General features: G+C 33.3%; 1 protein-coding gene across 8 annotated transcripts in view; it reads right to left on the bottom strand.

The window, feature by feature from the left end:
- Ccdc88a (coiled-coil domain containing 88A) overlaps window positions 1–13937 on the bottom strand; it is a 117929-nt gene that overhangs the window by 90323 nt on the left and 13669 nt on the right. For all 8 annotated transcript variants that reach the window (XM_047522348.1, XM_047522347.1, XM_047522349.1 and 5 more), the window contains exon 3: window positions 734–842. In XM_047522348.1, coding sequence (XP_047378304.1) covers window positions 734–842 — 109 coding nt within the window. The remainder of the gene's footprint in view (window positions 1–733; window positions 843–13937) is intronic.

The following is a 13937-nucleotide window of genomic DNA, read 5'->3' as shown; positions in this document are numbered from 1 at the left end:
ATAACTCATAAATGGAATAAAGCATAGTAGAAATTAGAAACTGCATAAACATTTTTTTGTGTGTGTGGTGCTGGGGATTGAACCCAGGGCCTTCAGCTTGTGAGACAAGCACTCTACCAACTGAGCTATCTCCCCAGCCCCATAAATATTTTAAAATATACCAAACTAAAATTCATATGATGCAGCCAAAACAATTTTTAGAGGGATAATAATAGCCTTAAGAACACTCATATTTAAAATCTGAAATATACACCCAATTTAAGATTTTTTAAAAAATATTTTTGTGATTGTAGACAGAAACAATACCTTTATTTAATTTATTTATTTTTATGTGGTGCTCCTTACATCTTTTGTGTGGTGCCTCACACATGCCAGGGAAGCACTCTACCACTGAGCTACAACCCCAGACCAAATTTAAGTTTTTAAAAACCAATAAAAAACACACTCTTTGGAAGCATAAGTAGATTAACAAAGTGTTGCATTATGCAAATTGTCATGAAACTGGGAACTGGTTTAAAAAAAGATAAAATGCAGTAGTTTTTAATATTAAATAATTAAGAAGTGTTTGCTTGTATCTTAAATATTCATAAGAATCTCAGTAAATAGACCAGCACCTGGCTAAAATAAGCACTTAAGCATTTAATATTTATTTGACAAGTGATTATAAATAGCACAGCAATGTAAACATGTAAGTTGTTATTAAAATGCAAGATTTAAATAAAGGAACACTTACCTGGTAATAAAATTTTATCTGTCTCACCAAAATGGATAGATTATGAATTCTAAGTGAAGCATCATTGTTGACTTTTTTATTTACTCTCTGACTCTCCGATTTTGGATTACTGTAAGAAATTTGAAAAATGCTTTACAATTACATTGAATGCAAATAGAAATGAGATTTCATCTTACTCCAGTTAGAATGGCAATCATCAAAAATACAAATAACAAATAACAATAATAAATACTGACAAGGATGTGGGGAAAAGGTCCATTCATACATTGTTGGTGGGACTGCAAATTAGTACAACCACTTTGGAAGGCAGTTTGGAGATTCCTCCAAAAAGTAGGAATGGAACCACTCTTTGGTATTTATCCAAAAGAACTAAAAATAGCACATTATAGTGATATAGGCACATCAATGTTTACAGCAGTTCAATTCACAATAGCCAAGTTATGGAATCAGCCCAGATGGCTATCAACAGACGAATGGATAAAGAAATGTGGCATACAACCAGAGAAACAAGTTGTACCCCATTTGTTTACAATAAAAAAAAAAAGAAATGTGGTATATATACACAATGAAGTTTTTCACTCAGCCAAAAAGAAAAATGAAATTATGGCATTTGCTGGTAAATGAATGGAAATGAAGAACATTATGGTAAAATGAAATATGCCAGACTCAGAAAGTCAAGGGTCAAACGTTTTCTCTCATATTTGGATGCTAGAGCAAAATAAGGGAGAAAAAGGGAGGACACCGTGAAAATGGAAGGGAGATCAGTGGAGTGGAAGAGCGAGTGGGGTTGAAGGGGAAGGGGGAAGATGAGGAAAGTGGGAAACTGCAGAATGAGGTTGACCAAACTATGCTGTGTGTGACTGTACCATGGTGAATTCCACTTTTATATATGCTTATAAAGTACCAACTTATACTAACAATTAATAGATAGGGGGAAGACCAGTGGAGTAGAGGAAGGGGAATGAGGTGGTGTGGTGTGTAGGAAGGATTGGGTGGGAGGAGGTACTGAGGAATGAAATGGAACAAATTATAGTCCATGCATGTATGATTATGTCAAAATGAAACCCACTATTATGTATAACTATAATGCACTAATAGAAACATAAAAATACATTGAAACAAGATTAATCCTATATTTTCTTTATAAAATTGTATATACATTTTCATTAATGGGATACAAAAAGACATGATTATTTTGTCATCTATTCTGTGCTTTGAATTAACATAAATGCATTTGATAGTCCAATATCAGTAGAAAAATAAATTTGAAACCTGGATCAGAGAGTGACCTTCATTTTCATTTTTTTCTCTCCCCACTCCTGAGTTAAATAACATCTTAGTACCCACCCCACCTCACTTTTAAAAACTGGTACTGAGGACTGAACCCAGGGGTGCTCTACCACTGAGCTACATCACCAGCCTTTTTATATTTTACATTTTGAGATGGGTTCTATTAATTTGCCCTGGATGTGCTAAAAATCATCATCCTCCTGCCTCAGTCTTCCATTGCTGGCATTACAGAAATGTCTGGCTGTACCTGGTTTGAATATATATTTTCCTCAACCAAAATGAATCCACTTAAATCAAGAATTTCAACTATGGTCTAATAACCCAATAAATGTTATTTATCCTCCCTGGGTAATGGAGATGATATATGAGTATATGTTCCAAAGAAATTAAGCAATGAAGTAGATAATGCACTTTCATATTGGATAAACTTTGCAGATTCAATAAAAGCAAAGGGCTGAATGATTATGAAGGAGAAGAAACTGGAGCAGAAAAGAATGGGATAAGAATGGGAAATAAAGTAAAAGTGGTGGCATCAGAACAGAAGGTTAAGTTAAGGCCAGAAGATAAGCATGTAGGAGCCAGTTTCTCCTTGGGACAAACAAGCCACGCTGTAGAAAGATGATGCCAGCTTAAATGACAGATAATAAATCAAGATACCCTGTTCAAGGGTTGAGTTCAGAATATCAGAAAGAAGGAACTTAAGCAGTCACTGGGACTGAGTATTTTCCCATGGATCGTAGAATTTAATCCTCCACATAAGAATGCAGAGAAGTCAAGAAATTGACACCTACCCAAAAGGGAATACAGTTGAATATAAACCTCTCATTCCTTAAACCATCTCCTTCTCTCAGCCCACTGCACTCCTAATACCTTCAGGTCCTTCCCTAGACAGTTTACACTGAATGGTGCTTTATTTCAGCAATGTTTCAAATATGAGGTCTTGAGTCTCCTTTACAACCTTAGTTGATGACCTCAAACAACTTTTGTTTTGGTGGGCTATATTTATCACTTTTTACCATATAAAAAATTAAAACTGTTCTTTTTCTTCAACGAGGCTCTCAAGTGGCAGACACAGAGTTGCACTTTGTAAAGACCCTGATGGGCAAGACCATCATCCTCAAGGTTGAGACTGGTGACACCACTGAGAATGTCAAAGCCAAAATACAAGACAAAGAAGAATCCCACCTGACCAGCAGTGTCTGCTGTTTGTGGGCAAACATTAGGAGGACAGGATGGCTATACTCTCTTCAGATGAAAACATCCAGATAGATCTACCCTGCTGTACTTGGTGCTTCCCCTGCAGGTTGGCATCACTGAGACTTCCCTGTGCCAGTTTGCCCAGAAGTACAACTGTAACATGATGATCTGTTATGACTGTTATGCCCACCTTCACCCCTGTGTTGTCAAGTACTGCAAGATGATGTGTGGTCAAATCAACAACCTTCACCCCAAGAAGGTCAAATAAAACCCCTCCAATGGCTCCTTTCCCCAAAGGGGGTCTCCTCCTGCCCAAGCAGGATCCAATTCCTTGCTCTCAATTCATATGAAGTGTGCTACTTGTTTTCTACTGACTTATTGATAAATATTTAGATTGTTCCTAAATTTCCCTATTAAATACAATGCAGCAACTGGCAATCAGTGTTTTCTCATACATACATCATATGTTCAAAGTTTTGTCTGAAGTAAGAGAAGAACTACTGGGTATAAGGTATATGCATTTTCATTTCTAATAAACACTGCCAAACATCTTCACAATGGCTGTAGAAATTTACACTCCCATTCACAATCCCTTTTCTCACATACCTTTAACATTTTACATTTTACTGGTATCAAGCAATTGTGCTTCTATGTTGTAACTGATAACTCCATGATTACAATATTAACCATGAGTATATCTCATGTTTACTGACCATTTTAATTTCCTCTTCTATTAACTGGGAAATATTCATTTGCCTTGAACTTCACCCACTTTTCCACTGAAAATAAATGATCAGGACTATGTGCAATGTTTTAAAAAGAACTAACAAGTTATGAGACGACATTCTCCAAGATCACTAACTTGACAGCCTGGAATACGTGCTCCCCACTAAAGTTTCTGTCTCAGAGATCAGCTGAATAACAGAGTACTTGATCCGCAGAACAAGGGAGAATATTAGTAAGGCAGGCTAAATATGACTTGTGACAGATTTATGCTTACTGTAGGGGAAATAATGAATAAAACCAGACCAGCCCAAGGCAAATGAGAATTTAAATGGAAAAGTGGGTCTCTGAAGTAAAATCACCAACCAGAACTAGTTACTTATAAAAACAAGAAGACTATATCACAGAAGTCAAATCATGTGTCATGACAAACAAAGCCAAACAGCAACATGGTCAGGAAGTCATGGTTAAAAACTCAAATAACCAAAGGGAAAAATCTTGACTTATGTAATCAACTCCAGTACATTTTTAGTCAGTGAGCTACAGAAATACTGAGTACCTACTATACCAGTTATATTACTTAATCGGTATACAAGCTTCAGTTAGTCAAGGTTTCATGGTGGAGAAAAGTTCATTTGGAACTGGGAAAACCAAGTAGGAACAACTTGTGTTTGGTTCACCTATAATTATATAAATTTCAGTTGCAATCAGAGGCATTAAGTAAAAACCCTAGTTCTCAAGAACTCTTCCATCTTTTTATTTCTATTTTCTTTATTATATATTTGGAACCCCTTACATACCTCTCACCCATGACTCTTCCTATTCACACCCTGATAACATTTAGACTAAGAAATACTTTATAGAAACCTAGTTTCACTATAAATCAGGAAGTTGAAGTCCAAAGATATAATCTTCTTAGGATCCTAGAGTTTTTCCCTTTATTCTCTTTTAGACTTTTCTTACAGGATCATTTAGGAAAACAAAGAAAAGAATGACAGAAAGGTTCCAGCAATATTATCTATAAAATCTGAGTATATTTCCAATTCTGTTTTCATAGTGAGTAACCAAACTAAAATTGATTCGATCTTTTTCCCACCAGTTCATCACAGATATTTTATTATAAATGTGGGTATTTAAATCATCAGATTCAATATCACTACAAATATAAACCAAAAAAACACTATACCCATTCATAGTGTAAGCCCATTACTTCATGACAACATATAATTTGGATCAGTCTATGAAATGAATAGTACCCTAATATATTTGTTATATAAGTGTAATATTTGTTATTACACTTTTGGGGGGGGTATTACTGAGGATTGAACTCAGGGGCATTCAACCACTGAGCCACATCCCCAGTCCTATTTTTTGTGTTTTACTTAGAGAGAGGGTCTCATTGAGTTCTTAGTGCCTTGCTTTTGCTGAGGCTGGCTTTGAACTTGCAATTCTTCAGCCTCAGCCTCCTGAGCCACCCTGCCTGGCTTATAATTTCACTTCCACGTTAACAAATTTTAAGATGTAAATATTATCTTTGTGAAACAACACAACATTATCTGGTTTCTCTGTTTTCTTTAAACTGATTTATTTTTTTCAAAGAAAATCTTTTGTTTATTTTGTAGTGCTGGGGATTGAACCCAAGGCCTTGTGCATGCAAGGTGAACACTGATCACTGAGCTACATTCCCCGCCCTCAAATAAAAGTTTTAAATTTTTCCTTTTAAAATTTTATGTCTAACACTTTTCCCGTGGCATCTCAAAATTTATTCAGTTGTTAGGAGTCTGAAAGTCTCCTTTGCATAAAACTCTTCTAAGAATTAGCAGTATTTCAGAATTTAAAATTTTGGTTTGATCAAATCTTTTTTTGTAAAAACAACTAAGTATTATATTAAGTTCTTTTAGCTTTTGAGAAAAACTGCTTTTAACAATTAATTCTGAGTATACATAAGGATTTTAGTTTTTATATATTAAAGATATCAAATGAAATTATTTTAGAAATTGGAGGGAAAATGAAAAATACAACTTAAGCTAGAAAAAACATTTCAAAAAATTGAGGGGGAAAAGTACTTTCACACCTAAAAATAGGTTTACAATGAACAGGAATCTTAAAGAAATTGAAATGAAAGTTTTCTACATCCTTTATAAAACTGTGCTGCTTTGTATCTGCAAATCTTTGAAATGAGTACATGAGATCTGAGAGGCCTTCGATGATCTGGTAGACTCATTAAGAAACCCAGGAAAATAATGAAATTCTTTGGTTGACTAGGCTAACATCCAGGCACTTGAAATCTCCAGTTTCAGTTTCTAATCTACCTTGTACTTAGTTGAAGATTATTTTAGTATTAAACAGAACTGAAAAGTTCCTACTTCATTAGAATCATTATCTATTACATCATAGTCTATTTATCATCATAAACTTTCTGCACTTGGAGGCCAGGATAACCACTAAACATTCTAGGCATGAATCTAGAGAGCAATAAACTTTCAACAAAGCTCAGGTTTCCCATTCAATGCATGCCTAATATGAGAAAGGGTCACTCTGACATATGTTAGGATCACAGAAAACAGGTCCTTTTGCCCCAAGGATATGACCTTTTTATGTGAGGAAAAACTGCCCTCAGGTTAAACTGCCTAAAAAGTCCTAAGTTCCACTCCTATGAAAAATATTTAAGGATTAATATGAATATTTAAGGATTAATTTACAGAAAATTATGCAAATCAACACACTTAGTAACATCAGGAAAAATAATACCTAATTTGGCAACAAACAAAGTTATAATAATGGAGATACTGATTACTAACAACTAAACTTGTGATAACTGTATCAAGACAGGGTATGGAGAAATATAGATAAAGACATAAAAAGTATAAAATCTTATCTGCCACTATCAGGACATCAATAGACAATGTCTTAAAAGGATAAATCAATAAGTACCAGAGTAGACATATTATCTATCTATAAATGCTAAATATAAATAATAGGATATTCATAAATGATAGGAAATTTTTTGCTTAAAAATTTTAAGTTTTTACTCTGGGGAACTGAACTGGGGGAGAGAAAGAATAGTGAATTGCTGGATTTTGTTATCAGCCCTTGGTATTAACTAAACCCTTTTAATTATGTAAAACGTTCTTAAGGAGATCTGAAAAGCATCTATAATAAATTTTTTGCCTAAAGAAGCTGTTCATTTTACTTACTTCTAGGTAAAAATATTATAATTGTGTTTGTTATTTAGTTGAAGCATATTTAACAATACTATACTATACTGGGCTGGAGCTGGAGCTCAGTGGCAGAGCACTTGTCTAGCATGTGTGAGGCACTGGGTTTGAGCCTCAGCACCACCTAAAAATAAATAAAGGCATTGGATTCATCTACAACAAAAAAATACTTTAAAAACAACTATACTATACCTTGAATTTAATGCTAGGGATTTCAGAGTCATAAAACATGGATAAGACTAAGCATAAACTAAAATAATTCTTCTGTAATATCCCCATTCTTGTCTTTTAAGGTATTTAAGGATACATATAATAAAAAACCTCCATGCAGTCATTTAAACAAACTAAATATAGTAGGATTCCAAAATTCTCTAAAATAATTGTTGTCAATTAAGTATTCTAAAAATTATAGTTATGCTTTTCATTTTGTTTAATATTTTAAATGCTAAACAAAGATTTATTTAAAATATATAATCATAATTAATAAAGTTGTTTAAAGCTCTTTTTAAAAGCATACCTTTTTAAAAAAAGTATCTTTGGAAAGGCTTTTTTCTAAAATAAAAAATGAGTTATTAAATGGAACACATGTAATGTGCAGTGTGAACAAGTACCTTTCTTATCATACACAGCTATTTCCAAGGTAACACAATCTCAGACCAATTCACTCTTTATATGATGGAAATGAAAAATGGTTTAGTGGCAAACAGCCTAGCAACATAGTTCAAATATTCCAGGCAGAAGTTAAATGCAATATGGCAGTAAAAGAGAGCCTTGAGCAATTTCACATTTATAAATGACCTATTTATGACAAGTTGCATTAATTTCAATTAAATAATAAACAGGTAATAGTATTATCTTCCACTGTATACATCAATTTTTAAATTAGGAAAAAAGATGAAGGAAAAGTTAGCAATTTTGCAACACTAATACACTGAGATTTAGTCCTTGCATGATTGAGGATTATGTCTTATTCATTGATTAATATATATGAGAAACAGAAATCTGATAGTTTTAATGGCTTTATGCTCTTCTATCCAGACTGCAAAGCTGTTGTGTGTCCTCTTGGACCATCTGTTCTGTGTTGGTGCTTAACTGATAGTGGTAAAGCACCATCAGTGATTTTGCTATATATGTTCATGCTTTTGATCATGTCACTATAATTTAGAAGTAGTTATACAGAATTTTTGCTATTTTTGAAATTTTTTTATATAACTATAAAACCATGGAATTTTTGAAATAATTAAGTGATTTTCATATCTAACTTAAAATATACATAAACCAGAAACCAGAATGTTTGTTTTATGAAAATAATTAACCTGGTAAATATTATCACTATTTGGTCTATTAAAACATTCAGTATTAATACTGAGTATTAATCAAGTGAAATAAGTGGCTTTTAAAAAAAAAAGTATTCTTTTTTTTTAAAGCAATCCCTTTTTTTGGAGATATTCCTTAAACTTAATTTCCCTCTTTTCTCACAATCTGTCTCACAAATTTAATCACTATATGAGGAAGCAAACTATACAACTTAATACTAATACTAATAGAATCTTTTACAAAATCTGCAGAATATTTTCACAGGTATTAGCTATTCTGGTCTTCACAATAACGAACATTTTTGGGGTGGTATGTATGTAACAACCACCTACAGATTACAGTCAACTCCACTCATATACGTATTCTCATAATTTAAAACACACTGGGCTGGAGTTGTGACTCAGTGGGGCATGTGTGGGGTACTGGGTTTGATTCTCAGCACTGCATAAAACTAAGTAAATAAATAAATGTCCGTTGACAACTAAAAAATATTTTACAAAATTAAAAAATTTAAAAAAAACATACTGAGTTACCCCTTCTAAAGCTGAAGAAAAATATGGCATTTTTAATAAGCCCATTACTGAGCTAATAGCCCAGCAAGACATTCACTAGTTTAACAAAAGAAGTAAAGCTTTAATTTAAAAATTGCAAATGCACACAAAACTTATTAAAATCTGGTACTACATATATGTAACTTTAGTTTTATCTAAACTGGAGAAGATAGCTGAAGACCTACCCTTTATTTCTTACAGAATGAATAAACATGAGCCCTTCAAATATTAATTTATCAGTATTCTAACTTTTTAGTTTCAGAATCCCTTCCTACTGTTAAAAAATTAAGGACCCCCAAATCTAAGGAACTTTTGCTTATTATATTTACTGTTAAATTTTTTTAAAAATTATTAATTCATCTAAAAATAAAAATATTGTATTTATTAACATAAAGAGCATATTTATGAAAGATATCTTTTACAAAATAGAAAAAAATTAATGGATGTAACATTTTTAATATCTTTCTAAATCTCTTTAATAGTTTAGCCAGGTGTGGTGGTACATCCCTGTAATCCCAGCAATTCGGGAGGCTGAAGCAGGAGTATTATAAATTCAAAGTGAGCCTTGGCAACTTAGCAAGGCCCTAAGCAACTCAGTGAGACCCTGTTTTAAAATAAAAAATAAAAAAGGAGCTGGGGTTGTGGCTCAGTGGTAGAGCATTTGCCTGACACGTGTGAGGCACTGGGTTCGATCCTCAGCACCACATAAAAATAAATAAATAAAATAAAGGTATTGTGTCCATCTACAACTAAAGAAAAAATTTTAAAATAAATAAATAAAATAAAAAAGGGCTGGGGTTCTGGCTCAGTATTTTTCTCCCATACTATAAAAATTGAGTACGAGGTACCTGGTTGTAAGGTGAACCATGAAACTGTATTGTTCAACTTTCCTTATAAAAACAATGGTCTAGGGCTGGGGTTGGGGCTCAGTGGCAGAGCGCTTGCCTAGCATGTGTGAGGCACTGGGTTCAATTCTCAGCACCACATAAAAATAAATAAGTAAAATAAAGGTATTGTGTTCATCTACAACTAAAATTTTTTTTTAAACAAACAAACAAAAAAGCCCAGTGGTCTATCTGGCATGTTGAATAGATGAATGTGGATTTCTTAATATCATACAATGGTTATTTTGAAAATATTGATTCTCTGAGTTTATAATAAAGTTCTTTAAAATGTTAGCACATTTTATTCAGTATTTTAAAAATCACTACTATCACCTCTGATCTCATCAGAAAAGTCTTTACATATGAAAAACTGACAAGCTTATGTTTCCATTATTCAGATTTTATTACTGAGAATATGATCAGCTGTTTACAGGCTCACTTTAATTATTTCTGATAAAACATCTGCTCAACACTTAAGTCTGAATTTTGTCAGTGTTATTTCAAATAAAAATAGGTCTCCACAAAACATGGATTTGTTCAGCTTGCAACTCAAAAAAACATATATTTCCTTGAGCTAATCACATTTCATTATGCAATAGAAGTGTTTTACGTACTCTTCCCATTTTATTCCACAGAATCTTAAAAAAACATGTATGTAGTCAAGGATAAAGACAATAAAGCCATCTTTACTGTTTCATTAAGGACAATTTTTAAATGAAACTGGATTTTTAAATTTTTACTTTTTTTCACTACAAACACACAGTATGCAGATATACAATAACTACCACTACCAATCTGGTATAACTCCTTGATCATGCCAAGATGCCAGCAGTTTTACCCAAGTTTAATTCTGTACCATCGGTGCTTTTGCAACGCAGGCAAAAAAGGCAAATGACATTAATATTTTTATGAAAATAATTCTGAGCTGATAGATAAACTTCAAAGAGTCTCTGGGGTTGAGAAAGTCTATAGCTCTCACTTTGAGAATCACTGTTTTAGGCAAATCAAGTTCTATCCTTGGTGGAGACCTAAGGACTTAGTATTATGTTAAATGGTGCCTTCATAAAGTGATAAGACATTTAATTATATGGTGGTTAACCAAAAGAACAGTGACTGAAATGAAAAAAGACTTTATAGGACAAATGAGCATCACTGATCTGCGACAGTATTTTTTATTTGTTCTTTTTAGTTACACATGACAGTAGAAGGTATTTTGACATATCATACATACATGGGAGTATAACTTCCCATTCTTAAGGTTGTACCTGTTGTGGAGTTACAATGGTCGTGTATTCATATATGAACACATGAAGATTATGTCCAATTCATTCTGCTGTCTTTCCCACTCCCATCCCATTCCTTCCCCCAATTCCCTCCTGTCCAATCTGGTGATCCTCCACTTCCCCACCCTCTCACCCCCTGCCCCCAGTGTGAGTCAGCATCCACACATCAGAAAGAACATTTGGCCTTTGGTTTTTGGGGATTGGCTCATGTCACTTAGCATGATAGTCTTCAGTTCCATCCATTTGCCAGCAAATTCCATAATTTCATTCTTCTTTATGGTGGAGTAATATTCTATTGTGTATATGTATTTCATTTGCTTTATCCATTCATCTATTGAAGGGCACCTAGGTTGGTTCCATAGCTTGGCTATTGTGAATTCGGCTGCTATGAACATTGATGGGGCCACACTGTGACACAATCTTTATCTGTTGCCCTTAAACCTTAAGACAGGGGTTGGGCTGAAGCTCAGAGGTAGAGCACTTGCCTAGCATGTGTGAGGCACTGGGTTTGATTCTCAGCACCACACATAAATAAATAAATAAAATAAAAGTCCACTGATAATTAAAAAAGCTGTTTTTAAAAAAACAATCTTAAGATACAGTCAGAGGTCTGTTTTCATTTGTTTTAATCAGTATTCTAGGGCAGTGTCTGCTCCAGATGCAGTCAGCCCTAGAGACTTAAGAAATGTCCAAGTAGGCTGATGCAAAGTTAGGCATTTCCTCTATCAGTAACACACTTCTTAATCACTATGCTTTTACTTCCACACTACTTAACCTGAATTTCCCCTCTTGGTAATTTCAACAGTTCATCTCTAAAATTAAGAAAATCCTTAAAAACTATTTTCCAAAGTATAATTAACAAACTAAAATAAATAAATAAAAAAAAAATATATATATATATATACACACACAGAAACTATCCTCAACAAGTTTTTAAATTAGGTAAGAAATTTTTTTATCATCAATTTCTCTAACATTAAAAAAGTCCCCACAAGGACAACTCTAAGAATATGGATTCCCATTAAGAGTATAACAAGATTTAAACAATACTGGCTTGTCATTTTCAGTGTTCCAGAAAAGTGCTCCAAAAGAATCAATGCTAACTGCATTATAAAACCACCAATTAAAGGCAAATGAATAGGTACCTATTATAAAAGTACTGCTAAAGACAGTCAAAAATAAAAGAATATAATAAAAAGTAAACTAGAGAAAAAAGAGCTATACCTAACAAGTGTAACACTGAAAACAAATGTGATCTATGAAAAATCAAGTTAGAGGGAATAGAGCTCAGTGGCAGAGCGCTTTCTGGGTTCTATACCTAGCACTACCAAAAAAAATCGAGTCACTCAAATTAGAGGAACGGTACACATATAAAAAGGTAAGGAATTAATAAATAAGTTAAAGAAACTTGCAGCAAGATCTACGAATGGCCCAATAAAAGCAAGTTGTTTGGGGATATAAGTGTACATGTGTGTATGTATCTGTCTGACTGTCCATCTCCCTCTATCCATCCATTTATGTATCTATTGGTACTGGCAATTGATCCCAGGGTTTTCTACCACTGTGATATACCTCCAGCCCTTATTTTTTGAGACAGGGTCTCACTAAGTTGCCCAACCTGGCCTTAAACTACAGGTATGTGCTACCACATCCACCTCAGGGACTTCCAACTTAATTAAATGGGTCACCAATTTTTAAAAGATGAGGGAATACATGACCTCAGATTCTAGAATATTTTGAAAGTAACCATGAACAGCAAAACTGATGTATAATGGGATGTTCAAAAAAATGTAAAAAATAAATACTGGACTTTAAAAAAAAAGTTTTTAGTCTGGTGCAGTGGTGCATACCTATAATCCCAGTGGCTCGGGAGACTGAGGCAGAAGGATCTCAAATTCAAAGACAGCCTCAGCAAAAGCAAGGTGCTTAGCAACTCAGTGAGACCCTGTCTCTAAATAAAATACAAAATAGGGTTGGGGATGTGGCTCAGTGGTTGAGTGCCCCTGAGTTCAATCCTTGGTACCAAAATAAAAAAGTTTTTAACATTACTGAAATTTCTCCATTGCAGAATTTTTAAAAATCTGTAAAATTATACAAATAAGTTTGGGAATTTCTTCCAGAATACAATGCAATACAAATAACACTTATAGAATGTGTAAAGGAGTTAATTATATGAATACTCTCAAATAACAAAAAAGTTTATTGAAGACAGCACAAATAAAGTTTACTGAACACAGCATTAGCACAGATGAAAGTCTGAATATTCACAATTAATAAAAATATGATACTAATAAGATCACTAATTCTGAGTAATTAAAATGCAAATTAGTTTCCAGAGAATTAAGTCTCCAAGATGTTATTGCCTATGAACGTAGCCATCCAAGCATTCCAAAGGCCCAAAAGAATTGTAATAATACACCCCTAAAATAATTACTAAATAAATTTGAAAATGAAATATACACTTTCTAATATAAAATTTAAATAGGAGCACAAACATACTGTTATTGAAATGTTCTCACACAAAATTAGATGTCATTGTCAGAACATACTGCTGTTTCATACATTTAAATGTTTTTAGTTGCAAATAAAGAAAAATAAAGATATATATTTTTATGTAAAATTAAGTATCCAAACCTCCTTTTTCCTATACATATTTTAAAATACAGTCTGCTCAGTTTTAACCTTAGCATCATGTTTCATTCTTCCCTGTCTTTCATACACTGTATCTAAAATAGTATCGA

Source organism: Sciurus carolinensis, chromosome 13 (genome assembly GCF_902686445.1).
Source record: "Sciurus carolinensis chromosome 13, mSciCar1.2, whole genome shotgun sequence".
In the NCBI taxonomy this organism is placed as follows: Eukaryota; Metazoa; Chordata; class Mammalia; order Rodentia; family Sciuridae; genus Sciurus; species Sciurus carolinensis.
The sequence above is the reverse complement of the archived record's forward strand: the minus strand, read 5'-3'. Positions and strand labels throughout refer to the sequence as shown.